At 45.3% G+C, this 24644-nt stretch overlaps 1 protein-coding gene across 6 annotated transcripts in view; it reads left to right on the plus strand.

Moving 5' to 3' along the window:
- LOC146188269 (uncharacterized) overlaps positions 1–24644 on the plus strand; it is a 219207-nt gene that overhangs the window by 84428 nt on the left and 110135 nt on the right. For all 6 annotated transcript variants that reach the window (XM_084603714.1, XM_084603717.1, XM_084603715.1 and 3 more), the window contains 2 exons: positions 9368–9395; positions 17659–17903. In XM_084603714.1, the coding sequence (XP_084459840.1) occupies positions 9368–9395; positions 17659–17903 (273 nt within the window). The remainder of the gene's footprint in view (positions 1–9367; positions 9396–17658; positions 17904–24644) is intronic.

Genomic DNA, 24644 nt, shown 5'->3' on the forward strand with positions numbered 1-24644 from the left:
ACAGGGTGACTGCCTTTACGAGTACTGGACGACGACCGAGACACCTCTATTAAGTCATCATCATCAGCCTGATTATACCCACTGCAGGGCGAAGGCCTCTCCCATAATTCTCCACTTAACCCGGTTCTGTGCTAGCTGCATCCACTTGACCCCTGCGAACTTCTTAATCTCATCCACCCACCTAACTTTCTGCCGCCCCCTGCTATGCTTTCCTTCCCTTGGAATCCAGTTTGTTACCCTCAGCGACCATCGGTTATCCTCTCTTCGCACTACATGTCCTGCCCATGCCCATTTCTTCTTCTTAACTTCTACTAGAATGTCGGTAACTTGAGTTATTTCTCTGACCCAATCTGCACGCTTCCTATCTCTTAATGTTACCCCTGCCATTTTTCGTTCCATAGCCCTCTTCGTTGTCCCTCTTGTAGAATCCTCTTGGTTAGCCTCCACGTTTCAGCCCCATAGGTGAGTACAGGTAAGATGCAACTGTTGTATACTTTCCTCTTGAGCGATACCGGTAAGCTGCTAGTCATAATCTGCGAGTGCTTGCCGAATGCACTCCATCCCAATCTTATTCTTCTTGTTATTTCCTTTTCATGATCCGGATCTGCAGTTACTACCTGTCCTAAGTAGACATATTCGCCGACTACTTCCAGTATTTCGCTACCTAATGTAAACTGCTGTTCCTTCCCGAGGCTGTTGAACATTACCTTAGTCTTCTGCATATTGATTTTCAAGCCTACCTTTCTATTTTTCCTGTCTAGGTCATCAGTCATTATTTGCAGTTCATCCTCCGAGTTGCTTAGCAAGGCAATGTCATCAGCAAATCGCAGATTACTGAGGTATTCTCCATCTACCCTTATCCCTAACTGCTCCCATTCCAAGTCTCTGAATACTTCCTCTAAACAAAGTGGCAGCGTTGGCGTAGCGGTAGAACATCCGCCTCGCATGCAAGAGGACCGGGGCTCAAATCCCGGTGCCTCGCAATTCTCCACCGGATGAAAAAAAGGAAAAAAAAATGCGTGTTGATGGAATTGCATACACAGGTTTGGGGTGCGACCTGATGCCGGTGAACACCTCCGGCAACGCACTCCCTCACCAGAACAGGAGTTGGCCACCCTGGTGCAGTAATTGGCCGTAACCTCCTATGATAAGCTCCGTAAAACCTCTACTAAGTGTGAAGTGTCTATTGGAACATCAGGACAGTGTGCAATGTCTGAACTTTAAGGTGGATTCACACGACGGACTGGATAGCGAAGCGATAGGTCACGTGACCTCTGATTGGGGTCCGCCCGTCCGCGGCGAGCATTCACACATTGGGAGAGAATAGCAGACGACAGAGCGGACTTACTCTTGCTCCCAGAGCATTGCGCGAGAGGTGAGCCTTGTTCTGGCGCACTGTTATTGAGGGTAGCCTACTATGGACGATGTGTGGACGGTGGGTGAAATGCGCGAGTACGGCGGCCTGCAGCTAGTGCTGCTGCGCAGTTTTGCCAAAGTATTGTTGTGGTGACTATTCCGCTCAATGTGGTATATACTACGCAGGCAGTTCTCTGCAGTGCAAGCGATCGCGCTTAGCGACTGCTCTGTGCAGCCACAAAACTCACGCATTCGGTATCGCTTTCTGTGAAAACCATGTATTGCGAATGAAGGCAAAAACAGGCTAGTTCGACTCCAAAATAGGAACGACTGCCGTCAGTCGTTTGAAGCCGCTTCTCGCTTTCCTCCAGCGTTTTAGTGCAATGTATGTTACATTGTCTATGCTTGGGCACCGGGAGCATAGCTGGAAAGCATTCCGCGAGATAAATAAATAAATGAAAAATGTCTTGTCTGTGAAGGATCTGAATTGGGAAAAGGACTCGCGGCCTTATCGTGAATTGCTGCTTGCGTACTGAAGCGAAGCAGCGTAAATCACTGACGTAGGGTCACGTCACAGCAAATCGTGAGCGTGATTCGCGATTTGGTCCGCCGTGTGAATCCACCTTTAGGACGGTATGCTGTGTCTGAACACCGACTGAACCTGCCCTCAGGATCCAACCGGCCTTCGGCCCCACTTCATCAACCTCTTCAAAGCCTCGTGTACGCTGCTGCCAGTCGAAACCATTACAATACTAACTTAAAGAAATCGTGAATGTGCTCTTGCACATTGTTCTTTTTTCATGCAGAATCTGGGAGAGCATTGTGCGGCTGCTCTAAGCCACAGAATGCACAGCAACTTCTTGCGCAAGTTTTGCGTGCAACTGTTGCAGTGCACACGATGCATCATCATCAGACTTCGATTAGCAGAAATCTGCTAAATAATCTCGAGCTCTGTACATGTCAGTGCAGTATTTTCAGCCTCTGAAATGCTTTTGAACCAGACAATGTCCAGAATTGCTGTGCTAGTCCCAAACAGCAATGGACAGCAAGTCCTGTACCATGGCAACCGCTTCATCACTTTTAGCAAATTCAGTGTGCCGAAAGCAGTTCTCGACATTGATAGAAATATCAGCAAGACAGCCGACAGCAGAATAACAGAGTGCTGCTTTCTGGCATCAGCGTATAGGATCATGAGTCTCAAGTGGCATGTGTACAGAACCTTCATATTTTTATCACACCCTTTTTCATGGGTACGCTTGTGTTGGTCAGCAGGAATTCCAAATGGATAGACCCGATACTTTTGGTTTGGCCATGTGCACTGCTGTTGTCCACAAAGAGCAGTATGTTCTGCGATTTGAACCTCCTCTCAAGTTTTTGAACATAGTCGCTAAACAGCTGCTAGGTTATGCAGCATCGGCAACATTTGTGATAATTTGCAAAAGTTTGGTCTGGTCAACAGTGCCATTTATGGCGCATAGCACCGTTGGCAGAATTATTTGTCGTCTTATTTAGGCACTTAAGAAGGCTCACCAGCTTCAAGGCAACTCAGATTTGAAATTTTTTTGTCGATAGATGGCAGCACTTAAGCACCACAATAGGATTATAAAGACCTAATCCACGTCCAGGTGTGTAAATTGCACAGTGATACAAAAGTATTAGTTCTTCCGTGTACTAAAAGTAGAGAACTTTCAATGGTTATGCAGCCAAACCTGGGGGACCGCGGTGGGAGCGAGAATGGACCTTTTCTCCAGTAGCACATCATTTTAGCGTTTTCCAGTTTGTTTGGGTCACCTTTGCTGCTTATGTTCCCTCTCATATTTTGCGCGAAAATTCCATTACCGTGGTATTGTGAGGTTACTTTGCCAGCAGTACTCAGCAGGGCTGGTTTCTACTAGCTAAAAGAGGTAAGTGTGAGGCATTTTTTAACATATTTGAAAAAGCGTAAAGCGAACCATGCCCCATATTAGCCTTGCGTTACTGGAAAACAAACCATTGTGTCTGGGCCCTAATAATCAGCCCCCCAGATAAAAGGAAAGAAAGGAATTCCTAGTGCAAGATCTCAAGCTCAAAATGCTGTCTTCACCATGTTTTTTATCACTGTGTATTTTAGCGCCCCTTCCGAACGCGACTTTTGGCAGCATGGTGCAGGAGGTCTGCTAGCTGCAACGCTACCGAGGTGGCTGTAATTGGGAGAATAAAGGCAGTGGGTGAACCCTTGAAATATGCAACACATATGCAAAACTGGTTCAGAGGGGGAACTGAATAATTTTGCATGCCATGAGATGCCCCTTTGAGGCTACATTGTTTACACGACGGAGAGGTCACTTTTGGAGTATGAAAATTCAGCCACTTGCGAGCTATTTTCCGCAGTGGATTGACACCCTTGCCTTGCCTGCTTACAGTGGACAGCAGCTGCACTGATTAAGTGAACATTTTGGCAGAGATCTGCCTGATCAGAAGGAAAATTAGAGAAAAAAGTGCGACACCCGGTCAGATTAACTAGAACCTATGTTCGATGCCAATTCAATGCCTTCAGTGTTGACTGGATTTGGAGTAAGAAATTCGTTTTTTAGCCATTGTTTGCAGTTTGTCGCCATTTACATGGTGTCCTACCTAACTTCAGCCATGTATTAAAAAAAATACATCTCAACTTTAGATGACCAGGATTGATTGCACATTGTTGGCAGCTGTGTTGAGGACCTCAGGCAATATTTCGTTATTAAATAATTGGTTATTTCAAGAAGTTTTTGCAATCATGCTGACTAGACCAAAATGCAACTGGCAAGTTGGAGGTGGTGGTGGTAAAAACCCTAGTGATGGTTTGGTTTATGGGATTAAACGTCTGAAAGCAACCCAGGCAATGAGAGATGCCGTAGTGGTGGGCTCCGGTATTTCCACCACCTATGGTTGTTTACCGTGCACTGACTTCTCGCAGCACATGGGCGCCTCCATCGGAAAACGGCCGCCGTGGCCGGGATTCGATCCTGCATTCTTGGGCACAGTAGTCAAGCACCCTAAGCAATGCACCACTACTGTGTGAAAAAAGAAAATAGTGATAGGATTGCTCTTGGATGCGTGTCATGTCCAAAGGTGACACTTCACGGTGACTTCCAAAGTGTGCGCAATACAAAAAAAAGCGTGATTCGTGCACTAAGTTTGGGCTGTTCTCAGCTGTGGCCCAAGTGAACAAAATTTGCTGCGGCCGGGAGTCGATGGCCCCGTTACAATTGTAGGGCGATACGTTGGCAGTGGTTTCTTTATTGGTGTCAGCCAGCTAGCGTGCAGGACTATGCAATTTGCCACAAGCGTACCATGTTTCACAGTGGTGATAAAGAATGTCTGGAAAGGATTCAGATGAGAGAAGTGTTATTGTCTTTTGTTTAAAAAAAAAAGAAGATAATGTCACATTTTGTGGCTTGGCTGCGCGATATTAGAAGCCATGGCACCTGGCTGTCCTGAACTTCTTTGACTTCGTGTCGATATAATTTTCAACAAGTTTCTTTATTCACTTAACATTTGCTTATTTATTTATTCGTATCTCACAGGCCCAAAAGAGCACTGGGTGAGGGGGCATATCGAGAAAGGAATACAACGGAATGGTACAAAGCAAATTGTGGGCAAACAAAAGGTGTTCAAAGCTGATCCCGAAAGGAAGTAATATCAGCATGTTAAGACAAAAATTGAAAATACGAACATTTCCATATGTGCGATTGAAGCAGAGATTATTATGTAAGCGTTGCGATGAGGTGCAGCGGCAGAAGTAAAGTGCGAGTGTAGACAGATTTATGGAGTAAACATAGAAGTGAAATAGAATGATGAATATGGTCACCTTGCGCAAAGGTACAGCTCTGCTGTCTTGTGTACGCATGTGCTATTGCTTTTCTTATGACCTACTCAGGCATTGTCATCAGGTTTCTCTTATTTTATAGGAAGTTGGTGCACTGTATACACTCTTCTTTACGCAACCCCACACAAGGCAGTCCTTGGGTGTCATGTCAGGTGATCTAGCTGGCTAATTTATGGGCCACGACCTTCATATCCACGTGCGGAAGTGCGGTGTCAAGTTAGGCTGGAGCTTTTCCACTGCGATCATAATCCAGTTATCAAATTTGGTTTCGTTTCCAAAGTCCCTACAGGGCAGACTGATGCAGCTACACATGACGTGGGTGCAGATGATTCTTCCGCAGTATCCTACACACTGATGACTTTGAAATTGCGGATGTTCACTTTTCGTGTGGAGGTGTGAAGGGGGAAGTTTGAGAAAGGGTGCGAGGTGATTAAAGCTGAAGAGCCCACTTCCCGTATCATGGGCACAAAAGCTAACAAAAGTTCGTTTTGTTTGCTTTCCTGTCCCGCCCTTTCTTCACTTGTATCCACCTGAGTCACTGCACACCTGCATTGGGTTGGTAACAATGCTGTTCTTCCACACTTCGGTTATTTGCAGCTTCAAAGAAATGTGAGCAACAATGGCAACAAGGTTGTGGCAGATTTCTGCACTGCACATGGGGCTTCTAGATAGTTGTTGCAACATTCAATGCATATTATGTGCCAAGCTATACACAGAAATGATACATGTATGCAAATGTGGGCTTATTATGCAGGTCCTAGCAATGACCTCACAACATTCTGTGCAACCTGAGCCTATGACAGCGATCTTTTTTTTTCCTATGGCAAGGAGCTGCTCATATTGTAGTTACATTACATAGTGGCAGTGCATGCGCTAATTTGACATTCTTTCCCAGTTCACCAAAGCAAGTCAAGTAGAACTTGCTGCTGCTGCTGCTGCTAATTGGTGCATTTCTTGTTATGAAGTTTAGTAGAGCTAACTTCACGACAAGAAAACCTCGCTACATTGTCTCCTATTTCTGCTAATCACGTATCACCAGAACTTATTTGCTAGCTGCTTGTCAGAAATAAGTTTGCCTGCAGTCACTATGGTCGGCACCAAACACACAAACCCACGACTTCCTTGGCAATCCTTCCTAAAATAAAAACCATGTAGCCCGACAACAGGTTTGCAAGGCATGACTCCCTCCACACACGCACACACACACACACACACACACACACACACACACACACACACACACACACACACACACACCACACACACCACACACACACACCACACACACCACACACACACACACACACACACACACACACACACACACACACACACACACACACACACACACACACACACACACACACACACAAGAGGTGCGCATATATTTTTTGGCATCGCGTGCACACTTACAAATGCCCTTTGTTTCAACAGCACTACACACTTAGGTGCTCACCCATAGGCCTACAACCTTTGTTCAACCTTAATTATGTGTATGTGTGTGTATATATATATATATTCTATCACTTGGCAAAACAAGTTGAAAAAAAAAAGTGATTTAGGATGCAGTGGGCATTTCTTCTCAAAAATATTGCGCAGTGACCCCATATTATGCAGGAAAACAAGAATAGCAAAGTTCATTGTTAAAGTTTCACTTTAAAAAGAACTGACTGTGCTTTTAGCAAAAGAATATGCAGCATGGTCCCACACGGTAAGAACACAAACTGACAGCACAACCTATTAGACACACGGTGCAATGAGACCCAATGGCTAAGGAAACGTACTAGCAACTCATGGCATAAAGCAACTCCAATGGACCTCTCCTTCAACACGTGTTGGTTGCATCTGGTACTTCTACACCCTTCCTTCTTGTAACAAACAATGTTCTATTCTTGTCAATAGCACTTTCTATGGCTAACTGTCTTGGTTTTATTCATGCCACAGAGCAAGATACCGCTGCGTGCACTAGTTATCTTGATAACATGTGCACATACCGATAGATATGCGACAGCCCCTTTTATGTGCTATGTCTGACCTCAACTTCTGAACAGACGTGTAAACTACTAGCATATATTTCAACACACCAGTGCAATACAAGTTGTCTGCCAGCTAAAGACACTATGGTGACTGACGAATTGAAAAATATTCGATCTTTCTTGGTTTGTACAAACTTTTCAAGGAGAGGCCTACTGACTGACCTGACCAACTTCAACTTTACTAGGGACAGATGGAGTGCAAATATCTCCAAGCAAGGCATGCTTTCAGTTGTTGCACTTCATAAATAAAGCCCTGGTAAAAACTAGAAGCCATATTTGTACTTCGGTGCAAATGCCATATCATGGAGCGGCACAGGAAGGGGTCTTGTTGACTGAGCCTTCCATCGCACTTCCTTTTTTTGGCTTCGGGGACAAGGGCCAGCAAGAAGTAAAAAGGAAAAATACTTTCAAAATACAACCCATGCTAGAAAAAAGGACAAAAAGAAGTAAAGTTTGTCCAAGTTCTGAGAAAAATATCCATGCTCAAACACTGACAAGCAAGAGGTTAGGGGTAGAGTGTAGTATTGTCAAAACAGTTGGACACCAGATGGAGCTGCGACGCAAATAGTTAAATTTGGCACGAATTTCGACTCCCCGCAGAAAATACATACACAACGTTCAGAACCTGTAAAATGCTTATGAAAGGTTCAATATGGATAAAAATTGAGGGTTAATAATCATGAAAAAGGAAGGAAATGAAGACGAAATTTTGATATTTATTCTTGTTTTTACGAAATGACAAGGCAGACTAATGTACCTAAAAATTTTGTTAGGAATATTTATTTTTGATTTAAAATAAAATTAAAGCTGAACTATAAAATCTGCCTGAACATTTCCTTTATTCCCTAAAGAAGAAAACACAGCCACAAACCCCATGAAAATTAAACTGTATTTAGACACGCTAGAGCTTCTGAAAGTTACCATGTATTTTCTGTGGATGTTGGCACTGGTGAGCCCCCTTAATCGAGCATGTAAGTGTTGGAAGGTGCATTGTCTTGAATTTTTGTTACCCCCTGAATGTTGTTATAGTGACTGCACTGCTGCTTTCGTTAGCATTGCTTTGTGACATCCTAACTCACATGCATGCTGCCTGGTCAGCATTCCGTAGGATTATGAGAGAGGTGAATAAAAGAGGAGTTTGTGAAAAGCTGCATAATGACATGCATGCTGTAGGCATATGCACCTTTCCTTGCCCAAAGGTCATGGAGGATTGTCCTCCGTCCTTGCAGCTGTAGCCTGCACACACTCAACATATGACGCCTTTTTTTATTTTTTAGTAAGGCCATTGAGGTGGGCAGCAGGGGACTTGTTCAGAGTGTGTTCATATATGGAAAGTTTTGGTATTAACAAGAAGGCCACCAGCATTGCAGCTGTTCCATGCGCGCGCTGCCAATAAAACATGGGGTGGGCTTTTAGCCTTCTATGAGGAAACCCAAGCTAGCTTCTTGCTCCCCTGATTGAGTCTTTTCTAGACGTGTTATTATAGTGATGAATATCAGCATCAAACCATGGCCATGGCAACTGCTTTTCAATGGTGTTGACTATGCAATGTCAGTGCACATTAAAGAACCCCAGGTCGTTGAAATTTCATTGAATAAACCCTGGAAAAATATTTTGTTGACATGTGGAGGGATAATATCAGTTTCACTGCAGAGTGTCTTCTCAGGAAATAAGCGGCATACGAGCCATAATTTGCTTAAATATGGTCATCCCACTGTGGGATGAAGCAAGTAGTACAGAAGGTACCAGCTTCACTGAAAGTGTCATTCCAATTTATTTTTGAATATTTCAGTGCCATATAAAATTAATTGGAGGTCTTTGAATAAGGCTTTCAGCCTGCAGTAAACATATCTTGGGCAGTAATGATCATGAAAAGGTTTTGCTAAAGTGGACTTCTTGTTGTCTGTTGTGACTATTTTCTAAACTACAGTGTCTGAATACATGCCTTAATTTTTTTCATCGAGCAGGGAGATGATGTTGGTGAACTACCCACCAGCTGTTTGTGGTGAAAGTTTATGATTAGGCTGGTTTTTGCTGGAAATGTTCATACAAACTTGTCAATTGGGCACCAACTGTGTCAAAAGACTGCTGCCTAAAAGCCAATATTTTTTACTTTTTTTTCTTGCAGAGGTCAAGGCCTGAAGTTTGTGTATACTGTAAGTTTGGACTTTTCCTCATATTTGGAAGTGTTTATTGTTCATTTCTTCGTAGTCTGCCTTAGTGTGTTCATTATTCTAAAGTTAACATTTGTTTAAGGGACTAGTGGAGAAGTGGGAAGAATAGAAGTACAAAAACATAGCCACCTAAATCTAAATGTGCTGAACTCGTCTTCCCTTGATGGACGCCTTCAGTGAAGCATGTTTATTAAATGGAAACAAACGGGTGGCCAGTGAAATTCGGCTGAAGTAGGGGTCGGTCATTTCAATTACTATTTTTCAAAGATTCGGGGCACTTCATTTTATTTCAGTGTTTTTTCTTTCGGTGTGAAATTCATTGCGTCCTTTTTCAGCTAGAAATAATGTAGAGCTTATCTTGGTGATTTTTTAATACAAGCAGCTCATGTAGCAGTAATTAACAGGTGAGTGCTCATATTAAGATGATATTTGTAACAGACAGAAAAAATAAAAAAATCTTTAATATGATCACTTCGTGCTGCAAAAATGCAAATGGAAGTTTATTTACAAAAGTGAGTCGTCTTAGTTGTCCATGACCTGGTTGCCTTTAGCGTTTACCACACATCATGTGGTCTGTATCCTAGAGCAGTTGTAAAAATTCCACTTAACCATCACTAAGCCACAGCATAATTTTTCTGTGCTGCTTACTCACGGTTTTAATGATAGTTTTTATGGCTCCACAACTGTCGTTACGTAGAGGGAAAATTCTACGTCCTAAGGTAGCTGGTCGGGGCGTAGAGCCTAACAGCATGTCATGAATCACTGCCTTGAAACTGTACTAATTCCCTAACTGCATTCTTGGTTTGTGTATTTAACCTATGCCATACTGTATATACTGCAGAATTACTTAATAACCAGCTACTTGTGACATGTACGTCAGAAATACTGCCCTTTCGTGGTTACAGTCCAAGTTTAAATAATGATTTTTCACTTGCTTTTAATGATGTCTTTAATTTTAAACAAAAGTTCGACCTTTAAGATGTAAAAATGTACACTGATGTCTGATGAGTGTACTGTATTTTACTGACCACCTGCATGTAGATGAATAAGCCCTGCCAGTGGCTCTCAGTTTCTGGAGGGCTATAAAATACATTGCCATTGCAGAATGTGCTCAGAATGCTGAATTGCACATATACATGCGGAGTGAATGTCCACTGCTTGTTATACGTATATTTCTAATGAGAGTCAAGATGAGGAAGGATGTTTGTGTCTGAATGTTCTTTTCTGCTTCTTTGCATATAATGTTTTTCGTGCCTCCGTTTCCTTGATTCATGATAATCTTGCCATTTTTAATGTACGAGCAGCTCTTGTAAAAGTATTGAACATATGAAGGCTGATGTCAAGTGCTTTATTGTGAAAGGAAGCGGTACAAATGTAAAAACAATATGTTAAAGAAAGACTGAAAAATGATTATGCAATGTGCAAAATTGCAAATGGAAGTTTAGTTTCAAAAGTTAGTCATCTGGTGTAATGTCAATGCATCCGGTATCACTGTATACCATATTGTCACGTGGTGGTGGCAAAGCCGTTGACACAAGTGAAGAGTCGGTGATTGCACTGAAGAAACTCTTTATTGGGCTGACTAAAAAACTAAGCAACTCGCCAGCGGCGATAGCAAGAAACTCGTCGTGCTTGTCGATCGTTGAGCTAAGAAATGCCTGTCGCACACATCAGCGCTCTAAATAAAGGCTGCTCCGAACCATCTAGATAACATCACATACTGTTACTAGCACAACCTGGAACATTAACAAACATTAGCGACTGGTCGGAATCTTCGAGACAGGTCTCGGCACATTCGCTCGACAAAAACTGATAAAGGTGCATCTCGCGACATTGAGCATTAACAAACAAAGAATACATAAAAGATACACGTGCCAGAATTACAGTGATAAGGCCGCATGCCGGCGGCTGTTAAAAACTACAAATACAGTTTTGAAGGTTTCGCGGCATTACTCCCCCCTTAAAAAAACATTCTGGGAAAGAGAGCAATGGTTAGCCTTGACCGTCTAGTAAAGAGCAGAGACATTAGTCTGCCAACCAAGATCCGTATAACTCGTGCTATGGTCCTTCCAGTTGTGATGTATGGATGCGAGAGTTGGACTGTGAAAAAGGCTGACCGCCGAAGAATTGACACGTTTGAATTGTGGTGCTGGCGAAGACTCTTGAGGGTTTCTTGGACTGCCAGAAGTCGATATTGTCGATATCAGTCGATATTGTCGACACCATAAACCCTGACTGCTCATTGCAGGGTCAAATTCTAAAGTTAAAGCTCAGCTACTTTGGTCATCTGATGAGAAGAGAGGAGTCGCTGGAGAAAGATTTGATGTTGGGAAAGGTTGAGGGTCGCCGGCGAAGGGGTAGGCAGCGAACGCGGTGGTTAGATGGCATCCTCGAAGCAGTGCAGATGAAGTTATGTGATGTTAGGAAGATAGTGAGAGACCGGAAAGTGTGGTGTGACATGGTCCATAGGGTCACGAAGAGTCGAACACGACTGAACGACTGAACTGAACTAAAAAACATTGCTTCGATGTTCCAAAGCAAAGCAACTTAAACATAAACACTACAAAGTTTAAACACCACAGATTCTTTAATGCACATATGCCTTTGGTCCTACAATGTGTATGATTTCTGGGCGTGCGCGTCCCCGTTGTGATGCTGAGATACCGTCGGGAATGACTTCATAGTCCGACGCGGCAAATGATTTTGTACGGCCCAAAATATCGCTGCAACAACTTTTCACTTAGTCTGCGACGCCGAATCAGTGTCCAAACCCGCACTTGGTCTCCTGGATTGTACTCTGTGTGGCATCGTCGTAAGTTGTATCGTTGGCTGTCGGTGCGGTGTTGGTCTTTAATATGCAGCCATGCAAGCCGTCGGGCTTCCTCTGCACGCTGCAGGTAAGCGGCGACGTCAAGGTTGGCCTCGTTGGTTACGTGCGGCAGAATTGTGTCCAGCGTCGTCATCGGCTCCCTGTCGTACAGAAGCTTGAAAGGGGTTGCTCTGGTCGTCTCTGGACTGCCGTGTAATACGCGAAGATCACGTACGGCAGGATGTCGTCCCAGGTATTGTGTTCGACGTCCATGTATATGGCGATCATGTCTGTGATCATTTTGTTGATTCGCTCCTTAAGTCCGTTGGTCTGGAGATGGTAGGCAGTTATCCTCCGGGGACTTGTCTGGCTGTACTTCAGGATGGCTTGAATGAACTCTGCCGTAAAATCTGTTCCCCTGTCCGTGATGAGAACTTCTAGGGCGCCGTGTCGTAGGAGGATTTGGTCGACGAAAAACTTGCGACTTCCACAGTGGAACCGTTAGGTAGGGCTTTGGCTTCGGCAAAACGGGCCATGTAATCAGTAGCCACTATGATCCACTTGTTTCCCGTCAATGAAGTTGGGAAGGGTCCAAGGAGGTTCATTCCTAATTGTTGATAAGGCTTAGTTGGGGGTGGTATCGGGTTTAGTAGACCATCAGGTCTCGTCGGAGGTGTCTTGCGTCGCTGGCACTCACGGCACATTTTGACATAATGGGCGACATCGGCAGCTAATCGTGGCCAATAATACTTCTCCCGGATTCAATGCAATGTGCTTGCAAGGCCGAGATGTCCTGCCGTTGGCTCATCATGACACTCTTGTAGAATTTTGTCTCTCAGGTTTACAGGCACAACAAGAAGGTGTGCAGTCCTGTTGGATGCGAAGTTCTTCACAAGGACATCGTTTTCTAACACAAAGGAGGACAGCTGACGCTTGAACACAGCGGGAGGGGAAGCGGTCTTTCCTTCTAAGTAATCGGCAAGTGCTTTCAGCGCAGGATCTGATTGCTGTTGTTCTGCGAAACTGCTGGTACTTACTGGTTCCAAAAAGGTGTCTTCGTCGTCTTCTTTTTGTGGCACATCAACGGGGGCTCGTTACAAGCAGTCGACATCGGAGTGCTTGCGGCCGGACTTGTAGGCAACTGTGATGTCGAATTCTTGAAGGCGCAGGCTCCATCGCGCAAGGCAGCCTGAAGAATTTTTTAGGTTAGCAAGCCAGCAGAGAGCGTGGTGATCGCTCACAACCCTGAGTGGTTCTCATACAAATATGGGTGAAATTTTTTTTGTGTGAATTTTTTGGGTCGATTAATTGGATTCAGCTTTCGACAGGAAACGGCTAGCCTAGGCGCAAACTTTCTCCTGTCCGGCACTCTTTTGAATGAGAACAGTGCCTAGGCCCAAACTGCTTGCGTCGGTGTGAATTTCAGTCTTGGCATTTTCATCAAAGTGTCCAAGGACAGGAGGAGACTAGGCGTCTTAAGTTCAGCGAAGGCTTCTTGCGGTGCTTCCCATCGAAAAGCTACGAGCTACGTCACTCTTTATAAGCTGTGTAAACGGCTCGGCAAGGTGTGAAAAGTTCCTGACAAATAGTCGAAAATAAGTGCGCAGCCCAAGGAACCTGCGCATGACTTTCTTGTTAATGGGCAGTGGAAAGTGCGTGATCGCAGCCGTTTTCTCAGGGTCAGGGCGAACACCATCCTTGCTAACCATTTGACCCAGGAACCGCAGTTCCTCTTAGGCAAAGTGGCATTTCTCCGCTTTCAAGGTTAGCCCTGATGACTTGATAGCTTCTAGCACTGTCGGAAGCCTTTTAGGTGATCTTCATAGCTAGAGGAAAGGACAACATCATCCAAGTATATCAGACAAATCTTCCACCGCAAGCTCGCCAGCACAGTGTTCATTACTCGTTGAAACGTCGCTTATGCAGAGCAGAGGCCAAATGGCATCACCTTGAACTCGAAAAATCCGTCCGGTGTGATGAATGCGGTCTTCTAGCGATCTCTTTTGTCGACCTCAATTTGCCAATATCCGCTCTTCAGGTCCTTTGATGAGAATTACCTCTCATTGCAGAGCCAGTCGAAAGTGTCGCCGATGCGAGAAAGAGGTTAAACATCTTTCTTCGTTATGCTGTTGTCGGCGGTAATCGACGCAGAAGCGAAGTTTCCCGTCTCTTCTTCGCCAGAACGACTGGGGCCACCCAGGGGCTGTTTGATGGCTGGATAATGTCGGCACGGAGCGTTTCATCGACTTTCTCGTGGATGGCTTGGTGTTCTCACGAAGATACGCAGTAGAGGTTAGGCGCAGAATGCGGGCATGTTCATCTGTTATAATACGGTGCTTGGCCAGTGGTGTTTGTTGTACCTTCGATGATGACGAGAAGCACTCATTGTTGCTGATCTGCTGGGGGTAATGCTGGGTTGATGTCAAATGTGGGCTGACGAAATTGGTCAGGTGCGTCTATGAGGAGTTGGCCATGGAGGGCGGATACATCTTGGAGGTCCGCTAATTTGTCGACAAATGCGATCGTCGTGCTTTGTTGAGATGCCGGTATTCTTCGGTGAAGTTCGTTACCAGCACCAGAATTTTGCGATGCCTCTTGCGACCCCGATACCTCGTTCCAAGAGCAATTGCGTATTTCCTTCGACAATGCCTTCAGCGGTTTCGATGTCTGCGCTACCCACGCAGACTACGATGCTTGATCGGGGTGGCACGGTCAATTCTGTGTCTAGGATGTTTAGAGCGACGTGTTGCGTCAGTTGTCGTAGCATGTATCGCTTTGTCTGCAGAGAGCTTAATGAGCTTTGATTGCAGGTCCTTGATAGCGCTTTATTCATTTAGGAAGTCTATGCCTAAAATCACGTCGTGGGCACACTGCTGCATGACCACAAAGCTGGTGGGGTAAATACACCCATTTACAGTTATTCTTGCAGTGCATCGTCACGATGGAGTAATCAGGTTACCACTTGCGGTGTGAATAAGCGGGCCATCCCAAGCGGTCGTAACTTTCCTTAGCTGGGAGGCTAACGGTTCACTAATGACTGAATAGTCAGCTTCGGTGTCTACTAGGGCAATCACTGCGACTTCAAGGTCGCTTGTTCGGGTTGTCGCATTGCACGTGGGTCTTGGTGTCCGATCTCAGCTCCGTCGTTTCTTCAGGTCACGGCCGGGGCATACCGTTGTTACTTCGCTGGGCAGCGGTGTCGGCTTGCACTCTGGTTGTGTTATCGTCGATGTCGTCGTGTGGAGCGGCGGTGAAATGTCTGTGTCGTCGGCGGTGGAGGATTTTCGTCTTTTCGCCGTTGAGCAACCTCACCTCCAAAGGTTGCTCTAATTAGTTCCCCTGCGTGGGCTAAGGGGCCTTCCTGGTACATAGCTCTGGCCTGGAGACTCAAAGTGGGCCTTGAACGGCAATGGTGAGCGTGGCAGATGACTTGACGATGCGTACTCTCCCCTCCGCAGGTAGTCGATTTTGTGTGGTCGCTCGCTAGAATGGGGTCGTGGGGCGTCGACTGCAAATCCGTGGAAGGCGATTCGTCGGTATGAGCAGTGGTGTAGAATGTGGCTGGCCTCACCGCAGTGGAAGCATAATAGCCAGCTGTTCACAGTCCTCCAAGTGTCGCACTTCCTGGGGCTTGGTGGTCGTTGGTAGGTTTGGCGGAGGGGGGCCAAAGGGCAGCTTTTAGGAATAGGATGGTAGCGGCAAGGGCTTGGAAAGTCACGTCAGGGTGCATGACGACATAATGCAGCAGCATAGTTCATGGCTGCTGCTTCTTGCACTGAAGCAGTCGAAGCGGTCACTTGAGAAACACCGAGTGCCTGCTTGACTTCTTCTCGGACGACATCCTCGAGCATTGCCACCTGAGGTTGTTGCGATGATGGCTGCAATCCACGGAACTCCTCCTGCACGATCTCCCGGATGAGGTGCCGAAGGTTCTCTCCGCTTGCAGATGCGCTGGGGTGGGGGCTTGGGGCTTGAGTAGTCCGGTTGAAGTGGTCGCTCGTAGTGGCGCATCCGGGTGTCAGTCTTCTCGGTGGTCGATGCTTCACTTTCAAATTCGTCCACAAGAAATGCCTGTCGCACACATCAACGCTCAATTTAAAGGCTACTCCAAACCCTCTAGATAATGTTGTAAACTGTTACTAGCACAACCTGGAACATAGTAGAAACATACGCGACTGGTCGGAATCATTGAAACAGATCTCGTCACATGTTGCTAGACAAAGAAACTGATAAAGGTGCATCTCGTGACATTGAGCATTAATAAACCAAGAATACAGAATTGATACGCATGCCAGAATCACAGTGATAAGGGCACATGCCAGCAGCTGTTAAAAAACTCAGTTTTGAAGGTTTCGCGGCAGTATTTATCTTGTGTAGTCAGCGCATTTGATATCACTCTATACCATACTTACACGATTGTAAGTCAACCTCTTTTTTAAAATTCGAAAATGCAAAGTTGAGGGTTCGACTTACAATCGAAACCAAAGCATGGTACTGTTAACAAGAGCAAAACAAACCATATGAGGGAGGCTACGGCAAATTTGTTTGCTCTACGGCTTTAAGTGCAACATTCAGTTACTGTGTGTGTCTCTCGGGAAGAATTTTTCTTTTTTAACTTTTATTGCGCAGCACAAACTGTAGCTGCAGGAGTGTTGATAGTTTACGGAAGAGGCACTGTTAAAATCGCGATGACACTCCCTCTTGGGACGTTAGTCGCGTCGGGTCACGTGACACGAGCATTTCCACGGAGTGTCAATGGTTTGTGGAAGAGCTGACACCGATCATTTGTTGAGTTCGTGCTCATTGCGTTTTCGCACTTTTGATTTTACGGCTGGTTACATGCATTGTCAGGGGCTCTCCAGCCAAAAAAGCATTCGGTGCTTGTTCCGCGCAGTGTTCAAGGAGGTGGCTATCATTTATGCCGAAGTAACAACTGCGCTGGGGGCTGCAAGTTTGAAGGTATTAAATGGGTTATGCGGGAGTGGCGGTGGTAGCCAAGTGAAGAGGATTCCAAGGGATGCAGTTGGTATGCTACCCAGAGCTGGAGACCGCCAAGCTTGCGACGTATATTTTCTGAAATATGTGATTAGAAGTGGAAGGGATTCGCACAGCCAGGCAATACATTTTTCTTGTCGAGAGCATCCACCGCGTTTTTTTTGTTTTTTTTTCGGGGCATGCGATTTGGGGGTGACTTACATTTGAGTCGACTTACAATCGTATAAGTACGGTATGTTCTATCCAGAGATGATGTCTAGACAAGATCTATTCTGGGTGCTTGTGGTAAAGGCTCAAACATTTTAGTTCAGACTGAGAAAAAACAAAAACATTAAAGGCGAGCCAAGTTCATTATTTGAAATACAGTTTTAGCCAAACGAGGTTTATTCAACGTGTGCCTATGAAAGAGGGGTGGGCTGTGCCTTTCCTCATTTCTTTCAGTGGCACAAAATCCCAAGCTACCGCTGACAGCCGACAACTTTATCTTCACAAGCGTTGCCATCCACCAGCCACCGTACGAGGTTGTGCGAAATGCGGCGAAACAGTGTACGAGGGGCAAGCAGCAGACTGGTCGAGTTACCCGGACATCAGCAAGAGGAGCAATGCCAGCTTTGCGTGCAGCGGCCGTACTGACGTCCCCAGTATCAGGAACAGCATCGTCAGAAGAACTGACATCACCTTCTGAGGTAAGTGAGATTGTGTGAACACCGTAATTAGTGATGACTTCCCTTTGCTCCTTTGAAAAGCAGATAAAATTGTGGATTGTAGGTAGCGCTTCTGTTGACAGTGGAGGTTTATGGATAAGCATCATGATGCACATGACATCAGTGGAGAGGCTGCAGCACTGCCTGCGTTTTGGAGCATAATTCCCGATATTTCGGCAAGACAGCAGCATGGAGCAAGACTAATGTATGTTGCCCTTCTGCATTAAGTGGCTCTTCAACCTTTTGGTTGCTTGCAAGAACAAATAGTGCAAGAACAAACGCTTGTAGCTCGTGCGAATTGTGTGTTACTCTCAACTAACAAGATCTCTTAGACGTGATACTCCTTGTGTTTGTGATCTTGTTAAATCCAGCATTGGGAAACCGGTTTGTGAGATTATGTTCACCTACACTACTACCCTATCTCTGTTCATACAGAAAAGAATGCAGTAGCTGCTGCCAGTTACCTTGACTGGTCTCACTGAGCCACTAAGCACCATGTTGCTCAAACAGCACCGGACATGTGAAGTAGCACGCTTCACTTTGTTTTCACATTCGTGAGTTTCAACATGGGCACTCTTTCATCATCGGTTCTAGAAAGCGAGTTAGCATCACTAGGGCCACGACTCATTCACGCACTGTTATTTTCTAGGTTATCTGAAATTTGTGATTGCTAGTCATTCAGAACCCAACAAACATTCAAAATATCCACATAAAGATGAAAACTAGGGACAGCAGCATGGAGCAAGACTAATGTATGTTGCCCTTCTGCATTAAGTGGCTCTTCAACCTTTTGGTTGCTTGCAAGAACAAACGCTTGTAGCTCGTGCGAATTTTGTGTTACTCTCAACTAACAAGATCTCTTAGACGTGATACTCCTTGTGTTTGTGATCTTGCTAAATCCAGCATTGGGAAACCGCATTGTGAGATTATGTTCACCTACACTACTACCCTAGCTCTGTTCATACAGAAAAGAATGCAGTAGCTGCTGCCAGTTACCTTGACTGGTCTCACTGAGCCACTAAGCACCATGTTGCTCAAACAGCACCGGACATGTGAAGTAGCACGCTTCACTTTGTTTTCACATTCGTGAGTTTCAACATGGGCACTCTTTCATCATAGGTTCTAGAAAGTGAGTTAGCATCACTAGGGCCACGACTCATTCACGCACTGTTATTTTCTAGGTTATCTGAAATTTGTGATTGGTAGTCATTCAGAACCCAACAAACATTCAAAATATCCACATACCACACACTCTGGTCAAGCGGGGTAAGTATGGTATATACGGGATGTGGAGATAAAGTCCGAGAGTGAAATCAGCTATGAGGGATGCAAAATAACAGAATGAGGTGGCATGCATTTGAATAAAAAAACTGTTGTTTAGCTTGTGGTTAAATCTCGAGTTACACAAGAGAAATTAGCTTGGCTATGGTTAGGTTCGGTTTGAAAGTTAAGACATGGCTTTTGCACATAGTAGTTTACTCTATGATTTCAACTTTATGCCATAGGGTAGTTCCTTCATGTATGAGCACCCCTTTCCTCTCGTCATTTACCATTCCCCCTCAGGTGTAGAAGACTTCTGGTGGTATGACATCATCTCTACGTTGAACTCCGGGATACACCGCTGTCAAAATATTCGAAAGAACCTTCTGTCCTAACAACTCGCTTTTGTCGTTTACCTCTACCAACTACTGAATTATCTGTCGTCTTTCTTCTCTTCTTCATTTTCTTTTCTTTCTTCACTTTTTGGACAGGCACCGAGCAGGCACGGACAGGTACGGCGAAATGGCGACACTGGTCAATGTATCTCTCGCTACAAAAATATTGAAGTACAGTCGAACTCGGATATATTGAACCCAGGTAATTCAAACTCACGGAATATCACCTCGAAAATCCAATGTAAAGGTATAGGAAAGCTGCTTCTTATATCGAACTCCAATTTCACTGGTAGTTCGATACATCAAACTCTGCGCCATGCACTGTAAGGTGTGCCTTCTCCAAAGACAATTATATCACCCTTGATATATTCTGAAGAGGAAACCATATCTTGTTTACACTTAAGCAGAGTAGGAATTCTTGCATTTTAATAATTTATTTACTTTACTATGCATAGTGCAATGACATTAGTTTAGTGCAATCGTGCTCTATATAAGCTGCATTATGATATATGACTTGAAAGTATAGCATACATTTCAATTTTTATTCATCTAGCTAATTCAGTTCAGTTCAGTCATTCAGTTTTGTCCGACTCTTCGTGACCCTATGGACCATATCACGCCACACTTTTCGGTCTCTCACTATCTTCCTAACATCACATAACTTCATCTGCAGCGCCTCGAGGATGCCATCTAACCATCACGTTCGCTGCCTACCCCTTCTCCGGTGACCCTCAACCTTTCCCAACATCAAATCTTTCTCCGGTGACTCCTCTCTCTTCATCAGATGACCAAAGTAGCTGAGCTTTAACCCTCCAATGAGCAGTCAGGGTTTATGGTTGACGATATCGACTGATTTGATTTTCTGGCAGTCCAAAGAACTCTCAAGAGTCTCCACCAGCACCACAATTCAAACAAGTCAATTCTTCGGCGGTCAGCCTTCTTCACAGTCCAACTCTCGCATCCATACATCACAACTGGAAAGACCATAGCACGAGTTATACGGACCTTCTTCGGCAGACTAATGTCTCTGCTGTTTACTAGGCGGTCAAGGCTAGCCATGGCTCTCTTTCCCAGAAGCAGGCGTCTCCTAATTTCATGGCTGCAGTCTCTTTCCTGGGTAATCTTGGAGCCCAAGAAGAGAAAATCTGTCACAGCTTCCACTTCTTGTCCCTTGATGCTCCAGAACTTGATAGGGCAAGATGCCATGATCTTTGTCTTTTTAAGGTTCAGTTTAAGCCCAAACTTCTCACTCTTTCTTGTACGCGCATCAGAAGTCCCTTGAGTTCCACTTCGCTGTCTGCCATTAACGTGGTATTATCCGCATATCTAAGGTTGTTGATACGTTTTCCAGCAATCTTCACTCCAGCTGAAGACCCATCCAGACTGGCCTTCCTCATGATGCACTCAGCATATAGGTTAAATAGGCAGGGCGACAGTATGCAGCCTTGTCTCACTCCTTTTAAAATCGGAAACCAATCAGTAAGACCACGCCCAGTTCTGACTGTGCCGTCTTGAGGAGACAAATGAGGTGGTTTGGAACTCCCATGTCTTGGAGAGCTTGCCACAATCTGCTGTGATCTACGCAGTCAAATGCTTTCGCATAATCAATAAAGCAGAAGTAGATGGGTTTCTGGAACTCTCTTCCTTTTTCCATGATCCAGCAAAGGTTGGCAATCTGGTCTCTAGTTCCTCTGCCCTTGCGAAACCCAGCTTGCACGTCCGGAAACTCCCGATCCACATACTGCTGCAGCCTACCTTGGAGGATTTTCATCACCTTGCTAGCATGTGAAATAAGCGCGATCTTGCGGTAGTTGGAACAATCTTTGGCACTGCCTTTCTTTGGAATAGGGATGTAAACTACCTCCTCCAATCCTGTGGCCACTGCAGGGTTGTCCAAATTTGCTGACATAATGTAGACAGAACGTTAACAGCGTCATGTTTGAGGTTTTGAAGCAACTCGGCTGGAATGCCATCAATTCCGCTAGCTTAGTTCTTAGCAAGGCTGGCTAAGGCCCATTCAACTTCACTCTTCAGGATGCCCGGCTTGAGATCAGTAATCACCACTGTCTTATGTTGGGTTTGCACATTCGGCTCCTTCTTGTACAGTTCTTCTGTGTATTCCTGCCACCTCTTCTTTATCTCTGAGGCTTCAGTGAGGTCCTTGCCTCGTTTGTCCTTTATCACGCCCAGCTTAGCACGGAAGCTTCCTTTGATATCTTTGATTGTCTTATACAGAGCTCTTGTGTTCCTTAATTGGCTGTTGTCCTCAACTGCTTGGCACTGTATCTTCAGGAAGGCATTGTTATCTCTCCTTGCTATTTTCTGAAAATCCGCATTGAGAACCTTGTATCTTTCTCTTTCCCCCATAACTTTTGCCATCCCCCTTTCCTCAGCTATTTGCAAAGCATCTCAGTTTGCTTTCTTGCATTTCTTTTGCTTTGGAACTACCTTAGTAGCAACTTCTTGTATTATATCACGAACATCAGCCCACATCTCTTCAGACTCTCTGTCTTCTAGATCTAATTCTTGAAATCAATTCCTCACTTCCACAGCGTATTCTGATGGAATTCGATCCAGATCATACCTGAAAGGCCTTCTAGTTTTCTGCGTTTTCCTCAATCGAAGCTTAAATTTGGCAACAAGAAGTTGATGATTGGTGCCACAATCGGCCCCAGACCTTGTTTTTGCTGCTTGTATAGCGCTTCTTCATCTCTGCCGGCAAAGAATATAATCAACCTGATTCCTGTACAGACTGTCCGGTGAAGTTCATGTGTACAGGCACCTCTTGTGCTGTTGAAAATGAGTATTCGCTATGGTCAGGTTGTTTTCTCGACAAGACTCTAATAGCCTCTGCCCAGCTTCATTTGACTCACCAAGACCGAACTTCCCTGTAATTCCGGATATTTTTTCACTCCCCACCTTAGCATTCCAGTCTCCTATGAGAAAAAGGACGTCTGATGATAGAGTGTGGTCTAAAAGGCATTGCAGGTCAGCATAAAATCTCTCGTCAGCTTCTTCAGCAGTAGTGGTGGTGCATAGACTTGGATAACTGTTATGTTGAAAGGGTAACCTTGGATCCGAAGTGAAATCATTCGGTTGTTTTTGTGGTTGTACCCGAGCACTGCTTTGCCCATTGTTCTGTTCACTATGAGAGTGACCCCATTCCTTCTCCTGGATTCGTATATCATATCATCGTGATATGATATCATCGTATATCATCGTGATCTTTAAACATCCAGGTGGTTCAAACGGATTCATCGATGTCTGATATGGCTTCTCTGATAGCCCAAAACATTGCATCAGAACTTAAATATCCTTTAAACATTTGAAACACTCCGGTAACGCCGGTGAACAGCTCTTCCCAGCACTTGGCCACTTCTTGCACCTTTCAAGATAGCTGCCGCAGGCGTCGCCCCAGCCGATTGGCTGGTATAGGCGACTTCCACTCCAGCAGTTTTTTTATAACCTTGATTGACCCATGACGACAGATGGGTCTGTAGACATGGTAGCGGTACTGTGGTGGCCACTGTGGAGATCTAGCTTGTTGCACGGGATCGAAGATATCACCTCCACCAAAGATGTTACGGGTGGAGGTGATATATTCACTTCACTCCTCCACTTGGGGGTGCCAGCTTTTTTGTGGTGTGAAAAAAAATAAAATCAAAGGCAGTATAAATGCTACAGTCGAGCCCGCTTATAACGAACCTGAGCGTCACACGGTATCCGTTCTTTATGTCCCGAAGTTCGTAGTAACTGGACCACAAACTAAAAAAAAAAAAATGTCGACGGTCAAAACACGAAATTTATTTCTTAGCAAAAAAGTCTGAGATGCTCGTCTGTTTCTGCAGTGCAGATGCGATGAGGGCGGTCTCCAGTTTATTTCAATAACAAGTATGCTTTTCACCGAGTCCCTTGGCATCGACAAGTTGCCTGAGGCCCTCTATGTAGCCCATTGCTACAGATGTGCTTACGGGTGCTGGCTCAGACGTTTCATCTTCATCCGATTCTTCTGCGTTGCTCTCGGCCCGCACTTCAGAAACGATGCGCTCGTCCGTGCACGATTCCGCAATATCCGTGTCTTGATCCGCAGAAATAAAATCGTCCCATCCAATGTCCCGGCCTCCCATGTCGGAGCCGACGACGCGCTGCCGCAAATCGCCGCCGGAATGATCATCATTGGAGGCATCAGGCCCGACATCCGGCACTGCGTTGACGAAGCTGGTCTGCGGAAACAGTTCTGCACGCAAGCGGCTGTCACCTCCGCCCAGGCCGCCGTCGCCATTTCAAGGGCGGAATACAATGAAACTTGGAGCGGCAAGTTAGCAGCCGGACAGTCAACAGCAATGAACAAGCGCTCCACAATGCGGTGCTTATACAATGCCTTGAAGGAGCGAATTATACCCAAATCAAGAGGCTGCACTTTCGAAGTGGTATTGGGCGGCAGGAAAAGTACAGTCACTGTCGTCAGAGACGTTTGCATGTGGTGCGCTGAGCAGTTGTTGAGCAACAGCAGCACGCGCCTCCTTTGCCTCTGCATGTCACGGTCAAACTCGCCCAGCCACTCTGCGAATAAAAATCGCGTGTCATCCAGGACTTAGTATTGTGCCTATAGTGCACCGGTACATGGTTCCGAAAGCAACGTGGCTTGTTGGACTTTCAGATTACAAAAGGCATGCGCCGGTCGCTGCCATTTTCTATTAGTGCACAGAAGAACTGTAATGCGCACTTTACTGTGTTTACCGCCAGCGCATGACTCCCCTTTCATGGCATGCGTCTTGTCTGGCAGCATCTGATAAAATAATGCAGTTTCATTTGCGTTATACAAATCTTGCTCCGCGTAGCTTGCAATAATGGCTCGGTTTGTTGCAAGCCAATCGGCAACGTCCTGGTCACTTACCGAACGCGCCTCACCGACAATCGATTTAAAAACAATCCCATGCCGCACTTTGAAGTGATGTAGCCAGCCATTGCCTAGGCAGAAGTCTGGAAAATCTAGCTGGAATGCGAAGTCCTTGGCTTTGCCCAGCATTATTGGTCCACTTATTGGAATGTTGCGAGCCCATGCGTC

This window comes from Amblyomma maculatum, chromosome 5 (assembly GCF_055883805.1).
Source record: "Amblyomma maculatum isolate TAMU_Amacu chromosome 5, ASM5588380v1, whole genome shotgun sequence".
Taxonomy (NCBI): Eukaryota; Metazoa; Arthropoda; class Arachnida; order Ixodida; family Ixodidae; genus Amblyomma; species Amblyomma maculatum.